Below are 23419 nucleotides of genomic sequence, written 5' to 3' on the forward strand. Positions count from 1 at the left end.
AAACCTTTTAGATGCTCCCTTCCAAAAAATGTATCAACAATTTTTGCTTTCCCCACCATTTCCATTCACCCATCGCACTGCCTTTCATCAGCTGCAGCTCTCCATACATTCCCAGTTAACATTGTTCACCCATGATGTCAATCCCGTCACAGTCCCACCCCTTCTTTAATCCTTGTAAATTCTTCCAGTCCTGCAACCTAATGAGATCTCTGGGCACCTCCAATTATGCATTTCTGCCATTGATTTGCTCCACAATTGATTACCACCGTCACCTGCTGGGCACTAAGCTCTGGAAATCCTCTCCAAATAAACTCAATTTCTCTTTCCTCCTTCAAGGTGCTCCCTTAAAATCCATATACCTGCTTAATTAGCCCACTGTCAAATTGTTTGTTGAGACTCTTGTGAAGCTCTTGGTGAAATCTCAAGCTGTGTACAGAAAGTCGCCGTTTCTACGTTTCCTGGACCCTCATTTCCTCCTGCTTTTCACACTGCCATTCTCTGGGAAATCCATGCTAAGCACAGGATTGATGGAACTGTCCTCATCCCAAGAAGCTGACAATACCCAATAGATAAGCTCTGCTCTCCTTACATCAGCTTCACAACCAAGCAGGTGGTAGCACCAAGCACCAGATGCAAAATTGTGATCTGGCCTCTTGGTGTACTTCGTCCAGACAGGCAATCTGTTCCATAGTCCAATAGCCCACAATGATAATCTGCCTGCAATTTCTAAACACAGTCAGCTAGCTCCTGAGTTGACAGGAGATTTTGTATTTCCAGCAGGAAAACTCTCATTGGAATACAGGAGAGACTCGAGGGGTTAAGCAGCATCTTCCTTCCCTTATACTTTTTTGGAATTAATTGACGGCTGCCGAGAGGAGATTGCTGGCTCACTGCATCGTCTTCAACGGGGAACCAAACTTGTCCAGACAGATATTATTTTCACACTAAGTGTAGAGATATTTCCAAATAGGAGTTCTCTGGGAACCATTTGCTTGGATAAAACAAATCAGTCATGTTAAGATCAATACATTTTTGGATGTCAAGGGATATAGAGTTACTGCACTAAGGTAAAATATAATCATGTTCTTACTGAATGGTCAGATAGTCACGAGAGCCAAATTATCTATTTCCCATGTTCCCAACCAACATTTCTCTGTGAACCCCACCTCTGCTGATAGGAAAGTCTAAGACTAGAGAGAATCCAAAAGCTATAAACATTTTTGATATTTACTATAACAAACTGATACCAGGAGCAGCCCAACTCTCTCATCATGTTTGCCTCTCATCTCTTAGTGAGTAAACCTTTATTCCCAACTTCCCTCATTCTCCTTTATCCATCACATGGCAATTCCTGAAACGTAGCCCAGAATATTCCTCTCCAATTTCTCAGGCAAACCCACAAATCAAAACCAAGGATAGACACAAAATGCTAGAGTAACTCAGCACTTAGTTTTGATCTGATAAAATTGAGGAACGTTGAAGCAGAAGGTCAATCAGATCTTTTTCCACAGATGTTGCCTGACCTGCTGAGTGTTTCCAGTTTTTACAATTATTTTTCAGATTTTCAGCAACTGTGTTTTCAATTTTAGCACCTTGAGGCTGTTTTTCTATCCCATGAGATATGGTTTGATTATGGCCCAACTCTGTTTCCCCATGTCCCTTAATACTTTAGATTAACAAAACTCTATCAACATCAGACTTAAAATTAGCAAATTACCCAGCATGAATTAACATTTGTAGAAGAGAACTCCAAACTTCTACCAGCCTCTCCAAATTTTAATCCTGCAAGACCTGCCATTTAAGCTCTGCCAATGTGTCTCATCGGGTTATTCAGCAGCAATGGAGGCCAAAGGTGTGAGTTGATATTTCAGGGTGAGACTGCTTCTGGACTGAGAGGGAAGAGGAAAGATAAATGGCTGTACTGGGAGTGCCATGAAGATTGGTAGGTGATAGAAGGATACGGGCAATATCCCTGGATAAGACAGGTTTTGAGGGATATGGGCCAAATGCAGGCAGATGGGACTAATGTAGATTGGACATGTTGGTCGGTGTGGGTAAGTTGGGCCGAAGGGCCTTTTTCCATGCTGTATAACTCTATGACTAGGTGATAGATGGAATCAGATCAGGAGGAGATGATGGGCAGATAGAACTCGGAGGGGGAGACAATGGTAAAGGTGAACAAAGAGAGAAGTAAACTAGATCAGGTGTATGGGGGAACACTTGGTCACCCCAAAATTGGAAAATTCAGTGCACATGCTGTTGGATTTGAAAGCTACCAAAGCAGAAAATTCATCTACCAATCTCTGTCCTAAACTCCTTCCTCCTCCCCCATCTGGTTCCATCTGCCCATCACCTACTGGTTCCACTAACCTCCTGCCAGTTCTATCCCACCCTCACTCATATACCGCAATGCATTGGCAATCTTTCATCTTCTCCCGCAGTCCTGATGCAGGGTCTCGTCCCAAAACATTGACTGACAACCTTTCCCTTCGCAGATTCTAACTAACCTGCTGCAGTCTTCCAGCCTTTTTTAATGTTCCTGTTCCAGCATCTGCAGTTTCTTCTGTCCTTAAACTATCAGATTCCTTTAACAATCAAGTAAAAATACAGAGCGAGTTGTCTTCTGCATATTGTTTCTTCTCGGAGGGAAACCCAAAGCTTCTGCTAAAAAAATGTTCCAGGCCAGAATGATAGACCTCTATCCCAATCATGAACAAGGCTCTGCAGAGAAGCAATACAGTACACTGGAACTCCAGGACCCTATAACAAAGGAAGACGAGATGAGAAAGTTTTTTTTCACACAGAGAGTGGTGAATCTGTGGAATTCTCTGCCACAGAAGGTAGTTGAGGCCAGTTCATTGGCTATATTTAAGAGGGAGTTAGATGTGGCCCTTGTGGCTAAAGGGATCAGGGGGTATGGAGAGAAGGCAGGTACGGGATACTGAGTTGTATGATCAGCCATGATCATATTGAATGGCGGTGCAGGCTCGAAGGGACGAATGGCCTACTCCTGCACCTATTTTCTATGTTTCTATGAAGAGGCCACTTCACCCTGTGATCCAACTCAATATTATTGCTTACATCCTGGATTTATGAAAACATTTGATGGAAACAAATGCAGGGAAGTAGAGTTCCAATCATCTGCCATCCTCTTGAACAGAAATGCTTCCTAACGGAGACTCCATTACCCATGACAAAAGTTGATGGAAAACAAAATGGTGGGATGTAGCGGTTAATGCTGCTGCCTCACTCCAGCAAACCAGGTTCAATTCTGAGTAGGGAAGAACCAGATGCTGGTTTAAATCAAAGTTAGACACAAAATGCTGCAGGAACCTTCTTCAGACCATTCTTCAGACTGAAACGTCACCTATTCCTTCTCTCCAGAGATGCTGCTTGTCCCGCTAAGTTACTCCAGCATTTTGTGTCTACCAGGTTCAATTCTGATCTCAGAAGCTGGCTGTGTGAAGTTTGCATGTCCTTTCCGGCTTCCTCTTCCATCACAAAAACCTACTTACCAATTTCTATAGATACATTATAGAAAGCATCTTATTGTGATGCAAACCGAACGAGATTGGCAACTGCTCTGCTCAAGACCGCAAGAAATTGCACAAAGTTGTGGATGCAGCCTAGTACATCACACAAACCAGCCTCTCCCCATCCCGCCCCTGCCATCAACTTTATCTACATTTCACGCTGCCTCTGGAAAGCAGCCAACTTTATCACAGACCACTCACACCCTAATCATTCCCTCTTAGCCCCTATGCCACTGCGCAGAAGATACAAAAGCATGACAACATGTACCACCAGATTCAATAACAGCTTCTTCCCCATGGTTGTCAGACTCTTGAACAGATGCTAAAATAGACACAAAAAGCTGGAGTAACTCAGCGGATCAGACAGCATCTCTGAAGTCACTGCATATCACTCTTTCTCACCGTCTATATCTCTCATTTCCCTTTCCCTTGACTCTCAGTCTAAAGAAGGGTCTCGACCTGAAATGTCACCTATTCCTTTTCTCCAGAGATGCTGACTGACCTACTGAGTTACTCCAGCTTTTTGTGTCTATCTTCTGCTTAAACCAGCATTTGCAGTTCCTTCTTACACATCTCATAAGCTAAGGATGAATTCCTGATTTCCAAATCTTCCTTGTTGTGGCCCTTGCACGCTTTCTCTCTGCACTTTCTCTGCAGCTGTGATAATATTTTCTGCATCGCTTGACTGCACTCATGTATGATATGATTAAACTGGAATAGCGCACAAATCAAAAGTTTTCAATGCATCTCAGTATATGTGACAATAGTAAACCAGCATGAATTGTCATGTTGATTGGTAGATGAACTGGTTACTCTAAATTTACCTTAATTTAGAAATACAGCATGGAAACAGACCTTTCAGCCCACCGAGTCCACACCGACCACCGACCCCTATTCACACTAGTTCCACGCTATTCCGCTTTCTCATTGACTCCCCATACATTAGGGGCAATTTTACAGAAGCTCATTAACCTACAAACCCGCACATCTTTGAGGAGGAAACTGGAGCACCCGGTCACAGGGAGAACGTGCAACCTCCAGATTGCACCAGAGGTCAGTATTGAACCTGGGTCTCAATGCTGTGAGGCAGCAGCTCCACCAGCTACGCTATTGTGCCACCCAAGTTTAATAAAGAAGATACCCAATATAGTGCGAAACAAAACAAAGCCCAATTAAGGCAGTTTGAAGTTTAGTTGGAGTTGGTTGCATTCAATAGCATGATGGTTGTTGTGTAGGTGGTTGGCGGAGAATCAGGGGATTGATGGGCAGGTGAAATAGAAAACAGGCCACGGGGAAATAGCTGGGGGAATGGGATTGATTGAATCACTCTAGGAGCCTGCACAAGCCTGATGTTCACTTTGTTAAAGGTTAAAGGATAACGGTTCACTTTGACATTATGAGAAATATTAAAGACACATAGGGGTGGCACATTGGTGCAGCAGTAGAATTGCTGCCTTACAGCACCAGAGACCCGGGTTGTATCCGGACTACAGGTGCTTGTCTGTACGGAGTGTATATGTTCTCCCCGTGAACTGCGGGGGCTTTCTCTAAGATCTTCAGTTTCCTCCCACACTCCAAATGTAAAATGTCCCTAGTGTAGGATAGTGTTAATGTGCAGGGACCGCTGGTTGATACGGACTTGGTGGGTAAAAGTGCCTGTTTCTGCGCTGAATCTCTAAACTAAACTAAAACAAAAATCGCAGTGGAGCCTTTAGATGCACCAGAAATGCAGAAGTAGTTAGCCGAGTCTCTCCGCTGCCAGCATGGTGCATAATTCAAAGTAGGAAGGGGTTGCAGTGTTGGAGGGGCGGGGGTGTGGTGCTGCTTTATCCACGTGCTGACTAGAAGTTAATACCCAACAGTGCAAAGTGATTGGATGTGCACAAATTGGGCTTTTCCCTCTATTAGGATACTCGGAGCATAATGTAAAACTGCTGTTTATATTGCTGTTGATCCATTTATATGTTCACACAAAGGCGATAACAATACTAAACCAGAGTCCAATGGTTTTTTATAAATTGTGCATAATTTAATCAGGAGAATTCACTGTGGAAATTTGTGAAGCAATACCAATTTATACCAGTGTCAAGCAGTTGCACTCACCACTGACAAAATGATGTGCAGGACATTTATGTAAAACTTATGTAAATTTCCTTACGCTGAATAAATGAATCTAATTAGCCTACTCAGAAGAAATGAAAATCATGCCGATTCACAACCTGTTAAAAATGAGGTTTGATGTTAGCTTTTTTACACCAAGTCTGTTGCACTACTTCATTTATGAAAATTGTTTTTTTAATAGCTTGTAATTCTTTCGATCTCTCGATGCCTTCTGACAGTGCAATGGTCACATAATTTGTGATGGCATTTACAGCTACAGGATCACCATTTTATATAGACAGAAGGATAAATAATAGCATCTAAAATTTGATTGAAAATAGCAGAAATTCAAACACCTATGCCATCTTTTTAGAAAATTGAATTTTTTGTTTGATATATTTGTGTCAAAAACAATGCATTTTTTAGGAAAGATTTCTCAAAATCCTGCATATTTAATTTTAGATTATGGAAATTTAGTGACAATGATATCTTGCTTTTATCTTATTTTTAATCTTACTTTTTGTTTTACATAAATGAACAACTTTAGAACGTGGCATTCCAATCAAAATAGCAGATTTCCCTTTGGATGTCTATTTTCACTCCCAATCTATACCATTCAGCAATAAACAATTTTCAATAAAAATACTGAAAATGATTATTGAAATATGACGGTCAGATACAAGATAGTAAATATCTGCGATTTCTGCCCTCAAAATTTGAAGTAGCGAAATAAAAAACCTCTGCAAGTCCACTCAGGACTGAATGACATGCAGTACTATTGATCAAATGTTTGAGTAACTTAGTGGCAGACTCTAAAACCAAGTAAATGTAATTGACTTACACCTCAGTCAAATTATCTTCATTAATGCTAGAAATGTTGCTATCAAGTACAATCAAAAGCAATAGTTTGGAATTAGCAAGGGCAGTCAATAGCCATTCTTCTCCATCATTCCCTTGAAAGAAACAGTAACTCATAACTGTGGATTAGGCTTGACTAATGCAATTTCAAAATATAATTGGTCTGTAATATAATGATGATTATGGGGTCTTGCCATGCCTACAATAGCTGCAATGTTTCTAACATGGCAACAATGACTACTCTTGCAGTGAAACACATTGAAATCTCATGGAAACAAACATCTGGCACAACGGCCTCTGAGCAAATCAAGAGAGATGTTGTTTCTTTGAATGTCTTTGGAGTACTTGCAATTTCTGAGATAACTGTGGCATCAACAGTCTATGCAATCAAATGATTGCATTTGTTCAGGAAAAGATCCTGAAAAGGGAAACTCATAGGTAATGGTTCCTATAAATCCTGACAGATTTGTTTATAGATTTTACTGGGTTAACTTGATTAGCAGAGGTATTGATCTCTTGCGAGGTCACAGATAAAAAGCAACAAAGCCAAAAGTAATTTCAATTTGTGAATGAGGAGAAACCTCGTTCTCCAGGGAGAGTGGTGAGAAAGTGGAGCACCCTCCCACACGAACAACTGATGTGTTTAGAGGGAAGCTGCAAAAATACACAAAAGAAAGTGGAAGAATGGAAGATTATGAGAGGAGGGAAGAGACTTGCCTGAGGTATCAACATTGCCAATTCTACTGTTGAGGCATCAATCTAATAATAAACCTTAAAATCAATGTCTGATTTATCTTAATGGTTATTTCCCAAGCATACCAAAAGTTGGTGGGTTGTATGGGATACAATATAGTCTATCAGCTGAAGCATTAAAACCCAAACCATCAAGTCTTGGACACTGAAAGGCAAGCCTTACTTTCAAGAGAAAATGTAAAATGTTATAGTCCCACAGCACGGAAACAGGCTCTACAACTCAATTCATCCATGATGACGAAGCTGCCCCTTTTAAGCTAATCCCTTTGGCTGTATTTCGCCCTTATCCTTCTAAACCTTTTCTTTCCATGTATCTGTCACAATGTTATTATTGAACTGGCAATGTTGAATGTTTCTCTAAAGTTTCAAATGTCGCATTTCAGAAATAATAATCAGCATTTTAAAAAGCTTTCATGTTCTTTTGTTTGCATTTTTGGGGATGGGGTATCCAGAGGACTAAACAAGCCCTACTTATAGTTTAAAAGTGTTACATGCAAAATGCCAATATGCATATAGCAAACTCCTACAACAGCAATGTGATAAGGACCTAACCATCTGCTTTGATGATGATAAGTAAAGGACAATTACTGGCCAGAACCATCAGAGGTTCTGAACAGAAAACATAACTGAAAACCTGTTATGAATGGAAGTAATAGCAATACTGTTACTGTGCAATTCTTCAGCGAGGTAGTCAATAGCAAAACAAAATCTGAAAGCATGCATCTCAAAGGTGCCTTAGTTCATAACAAAGTGAGAAATTGAAACTGAAAAGTTTCATTACATCTTAAATTAATTCTGTTGGAAGTAACAGCAAGTTACATTTTCAATCTGGTTCAATACAAAGGATGGTTTGCTAATGCAAAATCATGGCTACAAAATATTAATCAAGGATATAGACATAGTTCTTTCATGTTACACCTTTGCTGGAAAGCTACTTGATACTTCAGCCATATACACATGCTGATGGTGTCCTCAAAACCTTCAATTGATCACTGAAATTGCCATGGAGACAGCAAGATAGTTCAGTTTAGAGATACAATGCGGAAACAGGCCATTTGGCCCACCGAGTCTACACTGACCAGCGATCCCCGCACACTAATACTACCCTACACACACTGGGGAGAATTTTACGTTTATACATTTATACCAAGCCAATTAGCCTACAAACCTGCACGCCTTTGGAGTGTGGGAGGAAACCGAAGATCTCAGAGAAAATCAACGCAGGTCACGGGGAGAACGTACAAACTCTGTACAAACAAGCACCCGTAGTCAGGATCGAACCCGGGTCTCTGGCACTGTAAGGGAGTAGTTCTACCGCTACACCACCGTGCTGCCAAGAATTGAGTAAAATCATCACAATCTAAGCAGATTTAAGTATATGAAAACCAATAAAATCTAGTGCGTGCAAAATGTAGGCTCACCATCAATTCCTCAAGGCCAAAATTAGGTTCAGACAATAAATGCTGGCAGTCAGTTTTGCCCAGATCACGACCTCAAGATGTGAGTATTAAATGTATACTCTGGATATCACTATGTTGCACTGGGAAGAAACCCAGAATGCACAAAGTAAAATGATGTTTAATGCACATGTTTGCTTGATAGGGCACGGCAGTTTTGGTTAAATCTAAGAAAGATACCAACTTGAAACCAATTCTAAAGGGAACTTCAGATACACCAGTAAATTGAAGTGCATGCATTCTGCCATTTATTGAAGAAACCAAAATAGTTTCCATCCCTTAGTCTAAACAATTAGTAAATTAAGATGAAAAAAGAATAGATGCTGAAAATCTGAAATAATAACCGACTGTTGACTGTTTCTCTTTCCAGAGATGCTGCCTGGCGTTTTTTCCAGCATTCTGTTTTTATTTAATATCCAGTCCAATAGTAGAATGGTGAGGAACGACTACATTGTCTGAATTGTTATTTTCCAGACCAGATGTTAAACCAAGGTTCTGCTTAACTCCTAGATGGATGTAAAAGATCACTATTCGGAAGAGTGTTGAGTTGTTACTGATGTCCTGGCCAGTGTCTATCTCTCACCCAGAATCACAACAGCAGATGGCCCCGGATAACCATCACATTGCTTTTTACGGGAGCTTGCTGTGCTCAAGTGGGCTACTGCCTTAGCCACATTACAAAAGTGACTCAATTTCTCCTTCTTAGGGCCACAAAGCTATTAGGACATTGTGTGGCTCTTAACGTGCTGTAGAGATACTATCACCTCCATCTAACAGAGTGAAGCATTCACTACACTTTTAAAAATCTGCTTGCATACATTCCAAAAACAAAATTATTTGCAGATAATTATTGCAAATTATTATTGCAACATTTTGAAGCCCATAATACTTAATCTAACAAACATGGGCATTACAAAAATAAAAATAGCATTAATTCTTTTTGCCTTTACTCAACAATACTTTATATGGTCAAATAAAACTTAGAATGGTTTTGGCAGTTTTCATTTACATATAATTACAGCTTTATATGAATATGACAAGTGGAAACTCTCAATGGTGGCAGGCAGCACAGACTGCTGGGCCCCCTCCCGTGATACTGGATGACAAGATGCAGCACAAACTTCATCTCCTGCTAATTAAACGAATCAATTAAGCGACTATTGTTGCAACTGTGTAACTGATGTTCTATAGTGGCAATAACAACCCCACAGGGAGGTCATTTACTACATTAAAATGCTGTCCTCCACAACTCCATCTGATATTAATAGAAACTGTTATTTGTGCCGTGCTGACATATCGGGAACAAAGGCAAATTATGGAAATGGGGAGACGAAGATCAACCCAGTATAAGATCTGGTTCAAGTCTCAGACCTCCACGGGAATATTCTGTGGCATTCCAAAGTTACCCCAAAGTTCCTTATCAGAACTAAAATATCCATCAACACAGCTTACCACTTAAGACACTAAGTAAGGGTCATATATTTGCATGCTACCCTGCTAAGCTAATATAATTCAACAAGACAAATTATCATATTAAATTTACCCTCCTGAGTTAAACTGATTGAGTTTCAAATTGTTTTTGAGGTTTGTCATTAGTTTATGCTAAAGCTTAAATGCGGATAGAGAGATTTAATTGCACAGCTTACAGTCTGGGTCACAGGGAACACACTGCATTTTTGTACGGTAAAATAACTCTGCCTTTGAAATGTTGCAGTTAATTTTGAGAAGGATGTGCAGTTTATTTATATATAGAGTATACATTTTCAGGTTTAGGAATGAACATTCATAAATAACCTATCATTAATGATTCTGTTCCTTCAATAAACAGTTGATGGGGTCCTGGCTAATGAGGAAATTACTTAAGAGGTAATGTTCTCAGGAATCACATTGAGTCCTATTGTACTTAATCAGTACAGATGAGCATTGGTGATGGGAACAATTCTGATAAAGACATCTCCTCAACGACATCCCAATTAATGGGCCTCAACTAAAGTACAATACTCTAACGTATAGAATGTCCTTGCCACACAAAATGATACAATTAACAGCAGTACACTCTTGGGACAAACTGTTAGCTCAAATAGGCTGAGCCTCTGACTCCCAAGTAGAAATTTGCAAATCAGCTCCCAAAGCTGCACATCACTCTGACTAGCCTGCTCGGTTGCACGAGTCCGATCAATTCTTCAGGCATTCAACTAAACTGGGCGATCTCTTTAAAACATGGAAGAGTTCACAAAAAATATTTTTTAAACCTGCTGCCCTTCAAATCCATCTTCTGTTGCTAATCGCAGATTCACATTGACAGACTTTTTACCCCAGGTTCCTATCTCAGAGATGGAGAATATAGATGCACACTTAAAACAGAATTTACTGAATAGACACTTAACCTTCCCTCACAAAAATCTCACGTCAGTAACTCTACAGTACAGACAGGCTATATTCAGTCTAGAATTGATTTTGTGGATAGTACTAATAAAACAAAATGCAACTGTGCTTCACATTTTGACATTGCCTCTGTTGTGGGGTCAGTTCCCACATTAGACCCTGGATTGCCAAACCAAAATGTTTTGATGCAGTACTGTAAGAATATATATGTGTTGGAATGATATGGTAAAATGAAGCCTCATCCGCTCTCAGGTGGTTTGAAATGATTTCAATACACTGTTTTAAAGAGCAGGAATCTTTTCCTGTCAGCAGGCCAATATTCATCCTTCAACCATCTTCACAAAATAAACAAATATTCTGGTCACCAACTCAATGTTGTGCATGGGAAATAGCTGTTTGCAAACAGACTGCTGCATTTCCTATGTCATAACAGTGACTGTGAAGTACTTTGAAATGTTCTGAAAGGAACATTAAAGTTGCTTTTGAGATACAAGTTAGTTCACACACCAAACACGAAATAAACAGGAATGAATTGTTCAGCAATGGGAACTACTCTTAGCAATGTATAAAAAATATATTGGCTTGTTTGCTTTTTCACTGACTGGAACAGCACAACACACATTCCTTCTGCCAAGATCAATAACTTGGTCATTTGGAAAACTGCAGAATTCTGTGGCATAGTGCAATGGAGCATCATCACCTGAAGTTCACACAATTAAAGCAAGCAATCCCACATTACTGAACCCTGTGTTTCTACATTACATCTTGTTTACATCCTACAAAACCATAGGCTTCACTCAACTTGTCCTGCAGCACTCCAAACCAAGAATGAATCACAGAATCTAAGCACATAAGGCAACGATTCAGATCATCAACCTACACAGTTCATTCCAAACTCTCCAGACTTTCCATAATTTAGGCGTTTTCAATTTCTCTCTTTCTACTCCATCAGAACCCACCCGAAGTTTTGTACTTCTTTGTAAAATGTACTGCTCAAAAGAGGGAACAGGCTTTAACTCAATGTTCAAAATAGTATTTTTCTGGATCATTAGAAATGGATATTAATAAGGTGAAGGGAAACTATTGATAATACAATCGTTCCACTCAGAGCACCCTGCTGCTGATGGGGTATTCTGCCGCAGCAATCTCCATTGTACAACAATTTCTCATAAAATATAGATCAGTTTTCTGAAAAGATTACAGCAATGAGAAACAGGGAGAAAAATCTAACACTTCTGCGTAGTGTTGCATAAAATACAATAGAACATTCCACATCCTGGCAGTTGCCAAGTTCCAGCTCTCATTGGTTAAGCATACCAAAATGATGTAGTATTCCTAATTATGTTGAACGGTTTTTATCAATAAGCTCTTTCAAACCAGCATCATTCATGATATGTAAATACCATTAAGTAGGATTAAACGACCTCCAGTTAAAAATTCTATTTAAGAACACTCCTGAATAATAGAGGAGTGGTGGCAGAGGATAAGACACTATCAAATTGCCTCAGGGAGTTGGATCCAAGCCCTATTCACACCAATGGATGAAAGTCTTGTAACAAATGGCAATTAAAGATGTCAATTGGAATAATTTCTGCTACAACTCTCTGCAGACAACATCTGGTCTACAAAACTGCCCATCGTTTGGCATGAACGTGGCAATGCAATCCACTTGTTCATATCGACCAAAATGAATGCTATAAACACACACACATACACCCAGCCCACTTCATGAGTTTAAACGGAAAAAGATCAAAGCTTCATCATTCGGTTCTAAAACTCCCCACATGGTGCACAAGCACAGTAGGTGTGACAGCAGCGAAAGACACAGGCTCCGACAGGCCAGCTCAGGCAAATGACACAGCTGCAAATATCGAGAAATAGCAAAGGTTAAAGAAAGTTGCATGTCTGTTTAAAGTGTGCACAATCTTTTCCTTTAGAAGATTTATAAGCAGAATTTTCAGTAAAGATTGGAGCCCAGGTGGCTGGATGGCACTTGTCTCTGCACTGGAACAGTCTTCTCCATTCCTGCTTTGTAATCACATTCTCTCATTCAATCTAACATTTTTGATCTTCAAGAGTTTATCTGTTTTGTTGATTCAGCCTAAATAGCCACTCAACAATGCAATGTTCAAAATTCCTTCTAGCCCCCTTTTTTGAGGGAATCCTGAACTTGTGCATTCCAAGTTACTGATTAAGATACAAGAGGAATAACCATTTCACATTTATAAATACATTGATCAGACCCGCATCCTCACCCCCTCCTCCCCATCCAACTTTGATCTTCTCTGTTGCCATGTTTGAAATAATTTTTCTCAATGTTTGGCCATATTCATTTTGGTGTCTTTTTCCATCAGTTCAGTTCAGTTCAATTTAATTCAGTTCAGTTTAGTTTATTGTCACATGTACCGAGGTACAGTGAAAAGCTATTGTTGCGTGCTATCCAGGCAGCAGACAGAATCAGCCCATCTGCTTCCTACAAAGAAAGAACTGAAAATTATCAAAAAGCCCTGTACAGTATCCTCTGACTCCTCACAGCATCCTAAAGAAGCTGTTGTCATCAGTTCCTCCATGCCAAAATTACCGCCAGGCTCAATGATCCCAGCCCGAGTTCCATCTCCTACAGTGCCGTCCATAATGTTTGGGACAAAGACCCATCATTTATTTATTTGCCTCTGTAATCCACAATTTGAGATTTGTAATTTAAAAAAAACACATTTCTGTTTTTCTGCTGCACAACCGCCAACAGCTGGGCTATCTTGTGGTTAAAATGCACATTGTCAGATTTTAATAAAGGCCATTTTTATACATTTTGGTTTCACCATGTAGAAATTACAGCAGTGTTTATACATAGTCCCCCCATTTCAGGGCACCATAATGTTTGGGACACAGCATTGTCATGTAAATTAAAGTAGTCATGTTTAGTATTTTGGTGCATATCCTTTGCATGCAATGACTGCTTGAAGTCTGTGATTCATAGATATCACCAGTTGCTGGGTGTCTTCTCTGGTGATGCTCTACCAGGCCTTTATTGCAGCATCTTTAGCTTATACTTGTTTTGGGCGCTAGTCCCCTTCAGTTTTCTCTTCAGCATATAAAAGGCATGCTCAATTGGGTTCGGATTGGGTGATTGACTTGGCCACTCAAGAATTGACCATTTTCTATCTTTGAAAAACTCCTTTGTTGCTTTAGCAGTATGTTTGGGATCATTGTCTTGCTGTAGAATGAACTGCCGGCCAATGAGGTTTGAGGCATTTGTTTAAACTTGAGCAGATAGGATATGTCTAGACACTTCAGAATTAATTCTACTACCTTGAAAATGTTTGGAATCATGCATGTCATTGCATTACCTCCTTACCATGATGCCATGTCTATCCTCCAGCAGCAGCCCTGGCTCGCCAGTCACAGAGTCGGGAAACCTTTCTCCAAGAGGTAAGCTGCCAAGCCTGCCCTGCTCGTCCCTGAGGGCCGGAGAGGTGGGTGAAGAGATTCAAGATGGCGGCGGCGGCAGATGCAAGGAACGATGGAGTGGGCCGCTGGAGGCCCTGCATCAGCCTGGGGCTCAGCTGGATCGGGCACTGCTCCAAGAGATTGAGCGCACAGACTGGATGCGACCTGCAGCAGCATGGGGCGGTAGTGCAGAGGACACCAATGGCTATGCTTGGCCAGCCCGACCCTGCAACGCCAGCAAGACAATAGGTTTTTACGGCCACGTTAAGAACTCTGCACTTATAACAACTTGAAAATGGCACCAAACCTGGCGACTCTTGTATACTGTATTAGTGCACAATTCCTTTACACTTGTACTTAATCTAAGATGTGCTTATGTACAGTAATACTTTTACTGAATTGTACATAAAAAACAATTTCACTGTACCTCAGTACATGTGACAATAAAGTACCATTGCACCAATGAACCATTATTACACTGTTTATATTCTATATGTTTTTCTATACATCTCATGCTTGCAGCAGCTGCCATGGTACAACGATAAACTGGGTTATTAGTAAAATACTGGCTCTACAAGAGCCAGCCTGCAGAACAATGCTTTTAAAATGCCAATATCAATTTGGAACAGAACCTTAGGTCGTGATGTACTACACATATTGTATTCATTTGAGAGAAATGTCAACTTGGTTTCATTATTAAGCTGTCAATGTAAATAGGCTGTGAGAGTTAATCATGTAAATGAAAATGGTGCGTGACTGCAGTGGGGGGTACCCTTTACGGAATGGGTCAAGTAACATTATAGGACCAGCACAGGAGATACTCGAACTTGCATGCAACTTGCACTTTACCTGACCTAAGACTAGTTGATGCTGTCATTACAGAGAGGAAAGATGTTTCATTCTCCAGCACAATTAGTCCTCAACATAGCAGCAAGGTAGAAGCAAATAAAATAAAACAAACAGGTTTAACAGAAGCAACATGATGCGGTTGTTGTTTCTTTTATTAGCAATTGCAAAATGGACAATGGCATTTATCACTTATGAAACTGGAACATGCATGCATCTACTTTAAAATATGACCACTGCTTAAGATAGGAAATATCAAATATTTATGGAAACACTTTTAAATGTGCATTATTTTTCCCACTAGGAGACTTATTAAATAGCAGAACAACACATTTCTGCAAGTTTCACTAAACGCTCCATTGAGCACGTGGAAATATGCAGCACTGAAAATAACTTTATTCCATCTAAACGGTTGCTACTCATGTTGGGCAATGGAAATTCCTGGAAACAAATGCTTCAGCTTGAGGAAGACAGGAGATCAATAGATAAACATTCAGGCTATTGTGCTAATTCAATGATGCCACACCTGATCACAGACTTCATCAGTTTCTTCCCATGTATTACTCTGAGTTCAACCACTGCCAATCTCCTTCTTAAATATATTCAACGATGAAGCATTTACAATCTCCTGGGATACAGAACTCTGATATTCACAATAAAAGGTGTGAAGAAATTTCTTCTCATCTCAGTCCCGGGCTTCTTATCCTGAAATTGTACCCCTAACTCCAGATTCTTCAGCCAGAGGGAGAGAAACGGCCTCCCCATTTTTACATCGTCGGCTCCTCTTAGAAATTTGTGCATTGAGGAGGTCCACGCGTCTTGTAAATACTCAGTTTAATCATTAACCGAATACAGTTCCGTCGCTCACCCGCGCGTGCCCGAGTTCAAATCCCAATTGCCAAATCCTTTGTTCTCCTGGCACACAGCGGCCCGCCGCCCTGACCGCGTGAGTGGTCAGCCCAGATCATGCCCAGTTCACACGAGAGTTCGAGCCCGACAAACGAAGGTTCAATACCAAAGTGGCTCGGCCCACCACGCCATTTCAATTAGTTAACCACTAATTTGTTTAAATTCTGACGCAGACCCATCCTGCTCAATCTCAGTTCCTATGACAGCATCTTCATTGCAAGAATCAATCTAAGATAGATACAAAAAGCTGGAGTAATTCAGCAGGACAGGCAGCATCTCTGGAGAGAAGGAATGGGCGACGTTTCGGGTTGAGAATCTCCTTCAGACTAGTGTATCTAAGCTACAGTCGTCGAACATCCTCCTTGAGGCATGGAAACCAAAACAGTTCTCCAGATGTCGTGTCACCAAAGAGCTGTACAATTGCAGCAAGACAGACATTCATGGATGTCAAGAAACAACCATAAAAATGTGATAGTGAGATAATATTTAAGAATTTAAAATCAAAGTGTTTAATTCAAAAGAACAGGACTTGCACTGAAATTCTAATTGAGTGAATCATTATATTCCAGATGACACCCGTAGGTTTGACAACACGTAACCAAAAGGCAACTAACTCCGAGGTTAAATGAATATGGTAAAATGGGAGAAAGAGACGGAGAGGCTGAGTGAATATGGAAACCACTGGCTCCACTAATCTACACGCTCACTCTACAAGTCTAGTCCAGTTCCCTTGAAACTTTGGAGCCATGTGTGAGAGGATAGGAAAACATTGAGTCCGTTCACGTTCAAGTGCAGCAGCAGGCAAAGGGACTGATCGGCATGGGCAAGTTGGGCCAAAAGGCCTGTTTCCACACTGTATGACTGGAATGTAAAGTGATAAAGGCTTTCAAAATCAAAGATGTATTGCTGTTCAAGTCTACGAACTTCACGAATGCCTTAAAAAACAGCTGGAAAAGTAGGTGGTTAAACTCAAAGCAAGTGTTTTATTCCAAGTGCAAAGAGAAAACGGTCGCAAAACGCCAATGGCCTTAAGTCACTGCTGCTTAACCACGGCAGCTGTGATGCAGTGGTTATAGCTGTTACAGTTACAGGAAAACAACTGGGGAGCAGGACTGGTGGGATTGCTCTGAGAACAGGTATAGATTCGATGGGCTGAATTACCTATATTTGTAAGAAAATATTAAAAGGCATAAGTGAAGAGAGGACAGCTAGGTAACCATTAGAAAATGTCGCAAAGAGACCAAGCAGCAAACATGGAAGGGGTATGTCAGTAAGAGGTTCATGTTTTAATGACCTCACAAGAGCAGACAGGTAGGCCACTGTCCCTTCTTCTTCCTGAACACCATTACATAATTAACCCTGTAATAAAATATCTGCCATTTTTTGTCATCATTTATGCCTGCAAGCAAAGCTACACAACAAAAACAGATTTGGGCATTCACCCTCTAGCATGTTCTGCCATTCAGTAACACCATGAACTAACTCCATATACCAATATTTTTCCCCACATCCGTCAATGCATTTGGTCATTAATAATCCATCAAACTTTAAAATTAACATGTGATCCAGCTTCAATAGCCAATCCTTCCACCTTTTCCTCTGAATTTCTGCTCCTGGTTAATGTTCTAGGAACAGAATTAGCCCTTTCAGCCCATCAAGTCTACTCCGCCATTCAATCATGGCTGATCTATTTTTCCCTCTCAACCCCATTCTCCTTCCCCCCATAATTCCTGACATGCTTACAAATCAAGGTTATTGGTCTCATGGCTGCAGGGAATTATTCTTTCCTATCCACACAATATAGGCCTCTCGATTTTGCACATCTCAATTAAACTTAGCATCCATTTCATCCATTCAAACAAAGCCATCCCAGACCAGTCTCTCCTGTTGCCTAAAATGGTTCAACCTTGGCAAAAATTATCTCACATCTTTGACATTTGATAATCAGAACTGCACACGGTGCTCATGCACGGGCTCGAAGGTGCTGGCTCGAAGGGCCGAATGGCCTACTCCTATTGTCTATTGTTGTGGCTCTTCCTGCAATTATACAGTCCTGGTGTAGCTTTCTCATATGTTCTATGCCTCAGCTATTCTGCGCACCCATGACTTCTTAATCACTTAATCTCTCTCTCCTGTTACCTTCATGGATCTTTGAGTAAGCCCCCCAGGACAAGTGCTTACAATAGACAATAGGTGCAAGAGTAGGGCATTCAGCCCTTCGAGCCAGCACCACCATTCAATGTGATCATGGCTGATCATTCTCAATCAGTACCCCGTTCCTGCCTTCTCCCCATACCCCCTGACTCCGCTTTCCTTAAGAGCTTTATCTAGCTCTCTCTTGAATGCATTCAGAGAATTGACCTCCATTGTCTTCTGAGGCAGTGAATTCCACAGATTTACAACTCTCTGACTGAAAACGTTTTTCCTCATCTCCGTTCTAAATGGCCAACCCCTTATTCTTAAACTGTGGCCCCTGGTTCTGGACTGCCCCAACATTGGGAACATGTTTTCTGCCTCCAACATGTCCAACCCCTTAATAATCTTATATGTTTCGAGAAGATCGCCTCTCATCCTTCTAAATTCCAGTGTATACAAGCCTAGCCGCTCCAAGTCAATGCTTGTGTGACAAATTTGGAGCTGGAAAATGAACCCTGTTTCTCTTTCCGCAGATGCTGCCTGAGACGCCGAGCGTATTTCGCATTTTCTGCTTCTATTCTCTCCATCCCTCGATATATTTTTTAATATCCTATCGTTTAATGCCTTGTTTGCATTCCCTAGTTCATCACTTCACACTTACATTTGCTGCCTTTTGCATATCTGACTGGTCTATTGATACCTTCCTACTGATTGAAGGCGGCGTGTACAGTGGACATTTGAAGTAATTTTGTATTTTTACACCATAATATTATTGGAATGGCCCAACGGCATTTTTCAAGTACCTTCAGCAGAAGGAATGCTGTGGTTCACGGCACCTCACTACTAATTTCGCAAGGGGAAATTACGCAATAAATGCTTGCCACCAGTCACTTCCTGATCCTGAAAAAATGAATTAAAAAAATATTGCTGAACTGCTGCCTACCACTGTCCCAAGGTATTGAATCTTCATATTCCCGGCTGCATCTCGGTGAAGGCACTGGAAAAAAAATAATAGTTTATCACAATATGCACACTCCCAGAGGGTTAAAATCAATTACTGTTCAGCAAGCCAATTATCCAATAATCCTTTGAGCTAGGCAAAAATAATCTGTTTATATGAGACTGCACTCTATTCTTGTCACAACACGTAGTAACAGTTGTACTGAGACATATCCTAAAGCACGTACACAAGAAAATATTAATTACTCCTTAAAGATGAACGTTGATATAAAATAAATCCAGTGCAGACTGGATTCCCACAGAATAAGCAACAACTTCAAGAGAAAATATTTCACAAGTCACCCATTTCTACAATATCAGAGACACAAACAAAGGATTTGCACAACTAAGTGTTATACAATGCATTTACTAAAGATATTGCATTAACAATGCATTGACTGAATACAAATCAATAAAAAATTGTTTAATTCAAAATGCTTGAGAGAATCATTTAGCACAGGGGAGGCCAAGCCTGTCCGTGCTCTGTAGGTTTTGGTCATAGACCATCAATGTTTCTGCAGAGTTTTTCTTTTTTTACTCAATCAAAACCGCTTCTTGATTATGACTATGACCTTGGAATCTCCTATTAAATTTTCAGCTCCAAGGAAATCAACCCGAGCTCTAATGATGGCAACCTGACACGCTGATGCTCATTACTGGCTACTGCTAAATGGAATGGATAAAACAATGAACTTGTATTTATGCTGCAGAGAAAAAACAGTGTTAGCATTTCAAGAGGTAGCACTTACAAGTTGCACAGTGGTGCACCTCGTTGCTTCACAGTGCCAGAGATTCTTGTTCAATCCTGACCTTGGATTATGTCAGTGTGGAGTTTGCACGTTTTCCCTGTGATCACATGGGTTTTCCCTGTGAATTTCCTCCCAAATTCCAAAGGTGCATGGGTTGGTAGGTTAATTGGCATTTTTAAATAGTCCCAAGTATGGTAAATAGTATGGGTGAGGGGTAGTATGTGAATGGAGTTAATGAGAATAAAATGGGATTAATATAGGATTAGTATAAATGCATGGTTGATGATCAGCATGGACACGGTTGGCCAAAGGACCTGTTTCTGTAATGTAGGCTATCTTGTAGAATATCTTTCAATCAGATTTGGGAAGAGTAACTTTTCCCAGTTCTTTAGTTTTAGTTTAACTTAGTTTAGAGCAGGGGCCTCCAAACTTTTCAGCATGAGGGACACATTATATATTTGGCAGGTAGGAAAAAATAAAGAAACGTCAGTTTTATAAATTTAATGAGGTTTATATGGCAACAAATCAATAATATTCAATTTTTTAAAAGAGCTTGAAATATTGGAATATATATATACTGTAGGAATACAATTATTTATAAAACAGAAAAAATACAGTGACAAGTCTTCAGGCAGACCTCATGTTTTACTGGAAGGCATTAGGTCCCCGTCCAATCGCCAACATTCTTTTCCATCCCTTGCCCACCCCTTCTCCAACTTAATACATGCTTGTTTTCTCACCTCTTGTAAATCTGAAATGTGAACCGTTTCTCTCTCAACAGATGCTGCCTGACCTAATAAGTATTTCTAGCATTGTCTGTTTTATTTCAGATAGCTTCAATCTTCTGCAGTCTGGCCACCACTGGTCTAAAAGGTTGCTGGTATCGAAGTGATAAACATAAAATGTATTTTTTAAATTCCTGCAATACAACCTTAAACTTTAACGGAATATAAGTTCTGGTGCTTGGCCACCACGAGACTTGTGCATTAATGTTCTTAAAAGGAGGAAAATAGAAAATAACATCACAAATGTTAAAAGGAAAAAAAGGAATAATGGAAGCTTGGAGATGTGTGTGTGTATGCGCGTGTGTGTACGCGTGTCAGCATTTCCGTGCCATGTGTGCACAAATGTGTATTTATGTGTCTGCATGTGCGTCTACGCATGTGAGTGTTGATGCATTTATGCGTTTGTGTTTTTTTCATCAGTGTGGTGGAAAGTGAGTTATAGATTGTGGGAGAAGAAATGCAAAAAAAAAGATTGAAAACAAATGAAAACAGAGTTATTGACCACTGTGCACAACATGTTTAACATTAGCTTCTTGCTGCATGTTGTTTTAATCTTACTGAGGTCAGAGGGAGATTTGACCTAACATGTCCAGGTAGCTGTTGACTGGGATACATTGGTATTTGTACTGATGCCGTATAAGACAATAGGTGCAGGAGTAGACCATTCGGCCCTTCGAGACAGCACCACCATTCAATGTAATCATGGCTGATCATTCTCAATCAGTACCCCGTTCCTGCCTTCTCCCCATACTCCCTGACTCCGCTATCCTTAAGAGCTCTATCTAGCTCTCTCTTGAATGCAAATTATGTCAATTGTTTTGCAAGCTGTGGATCCCTGTAATATTAGGTTGAAAACCAGTCCTAGTTTGTCCTTGTATAAAGACAAACTGGCTTAGTGTGGTGAGGTGCCTCAGAGAAGGTCCAGCACAAGAAAACCGGGATGAGAAGAAAAGCCACAAGTTGGAACTGCTCTGCAATAGAAAGGAAAAAGGGAATCCGGCCAAAAGGAATACCCCTTAGTTTGCTAAAAATTAGATTTTACTTTGAATAGTTAACATCTTGATAGAACGACACACAGATACTAACCCACAGCATGAGGTCTTGAGTTCTTGCAGCAAGAATTAATTAAATAAATTCATTAATTCATCATATAAACCTGAAATGTCCCCATTTGATTTCACTGCCCGACAAGGTTACCTCGAATAAAGAAGGTTTTACGTGACACCGGACACATCTTTGGCCCTCCAAGATTAGTTCCGCTTTCTTGGGTATCAATAACCTATTCAGCGAAATGCAGCAAGGCTACAATCAGCAGGATAGTTACTAGTGCCACGGTATGACTAGCACCGGTCAAGGATGAGCAAAGATAGGAAGGGATTAAACAAAAACTAAACAAGAGTCCCATTCATACAGCAGTATACCTAATATTTCTCTATGTTCCAGGCAAAGAGTGTTTCAAATGTCGGGGCATATTAAATTGTAGGTTGTTTGGGAAACCTTATTTTAAATGAGATAATTATACATAACATGATCTCTTCCATTCTTCCCTTCCCACTTCAGCTCTACTTGTTTTGGGAATAAGAATTCACCGCCTCTGATACAAAGAATTTACGACTCTGCCAGACAATGACATTTATTTTAAAGTCCCACTTTAATGGCCTGTTACACCCTTCCCCACAATTTTGGAAACTTAAATAGTGAACAACTAATCATGCATGCTGGTATAGGTCCAAGTTTCATCCCCAGCATGTGTTGGGTTAGATCATTCATATTCAAACAAGGCTGTGGTCAGTGGCTACATTGTTGCTTGGATGGCAAAAAGAAAATGGTCTAAGAAACTTTGCTTAAATTATCAAAAGTAATCTTGGGATAAAGGGAGGAGAGAGGGGAGGGTTGAGGAAGAGACAGACGGAGAGATGGGAAAAGAGAGGGGAAAAAGGAAAACAGGGCAAAGAAGACAGTAGGGTTTATGGGAGTGAGGTGGCAGCAAGGAGAATAAGCAGTTAAGGAGAGAAGTAGAGGAGCAGAAGAGGAGAATGCAAAACAAAGCAAAATAAATGGAGCAGGAGTAAATCAAAGTCAAAGTCAAAGTCAACTTTATTGTCAATTTTCAGTTAGTTTACACAGACAGAAAATCGAAATACCGTTTCCCACAATCCCGAGGAATAAAGTGCATTAAATTAAGTTAAAATTAAAAAGGCACAGCAAACAACAGTCAATATATACAGTTTAATAAAATATAGTCACTTCAATGAAAAAAAAGATGAAGAAAAATATATTACAATCAAAAATAATGAACAGTAGTGCAAAGCCTGTCCATAGCAGCGTTAAAAAAAAGTGTCTGGTGCTGGGTGTGCGTGTGTGTGGGGTGTTAAAGTCCAGGTCCAATGGGGGCAGGGGAGAGAGGAGGGAGGGAGGGGAGAGAGTTCAGCATCCTGACAGCCTGGTGGAAAAAACTGTTC

At 40.3% G+C, this 23419-nt stretch overlaps 1 protein-coding gene across 1 annotated transcript in view; it reads right to left on the reverse strand.

Moving 5' to 3' along the window:
* Positions 1-23419, reverse strand: part of pcca (propionyl-CoA carboxylase subunit alpha) — a 354157-nt gene that overhangs the window by 80850 nt on the left and 249888 nt on the right. The window contains exon 21 of the mRNA XM_078402214.1: positions 19368-19421. Coding sequence (XP_078258340.1) covers positions 19368-19421 — 54 coding nt within the window. The remainder of the gene's footprint in view (positions 1-19367; positions 19422-23419) is intronic.

The sequence above is a fragment of the Rhinoraja longicauda genome, chromosome 7 (genome assembly GCF_053455715.1).
Source record: "Rhinoraja longicauda isolate Sanriku21f chromosome 7, sRhiLon1.1, whole genome shotgun sequence".
NCBI lineage: Eukaryota > Metazoa > Chordata > Chondrichthyes > Rajiformes > Arhynchobatidae > Rhinoraja > Rhinoraja longicauda.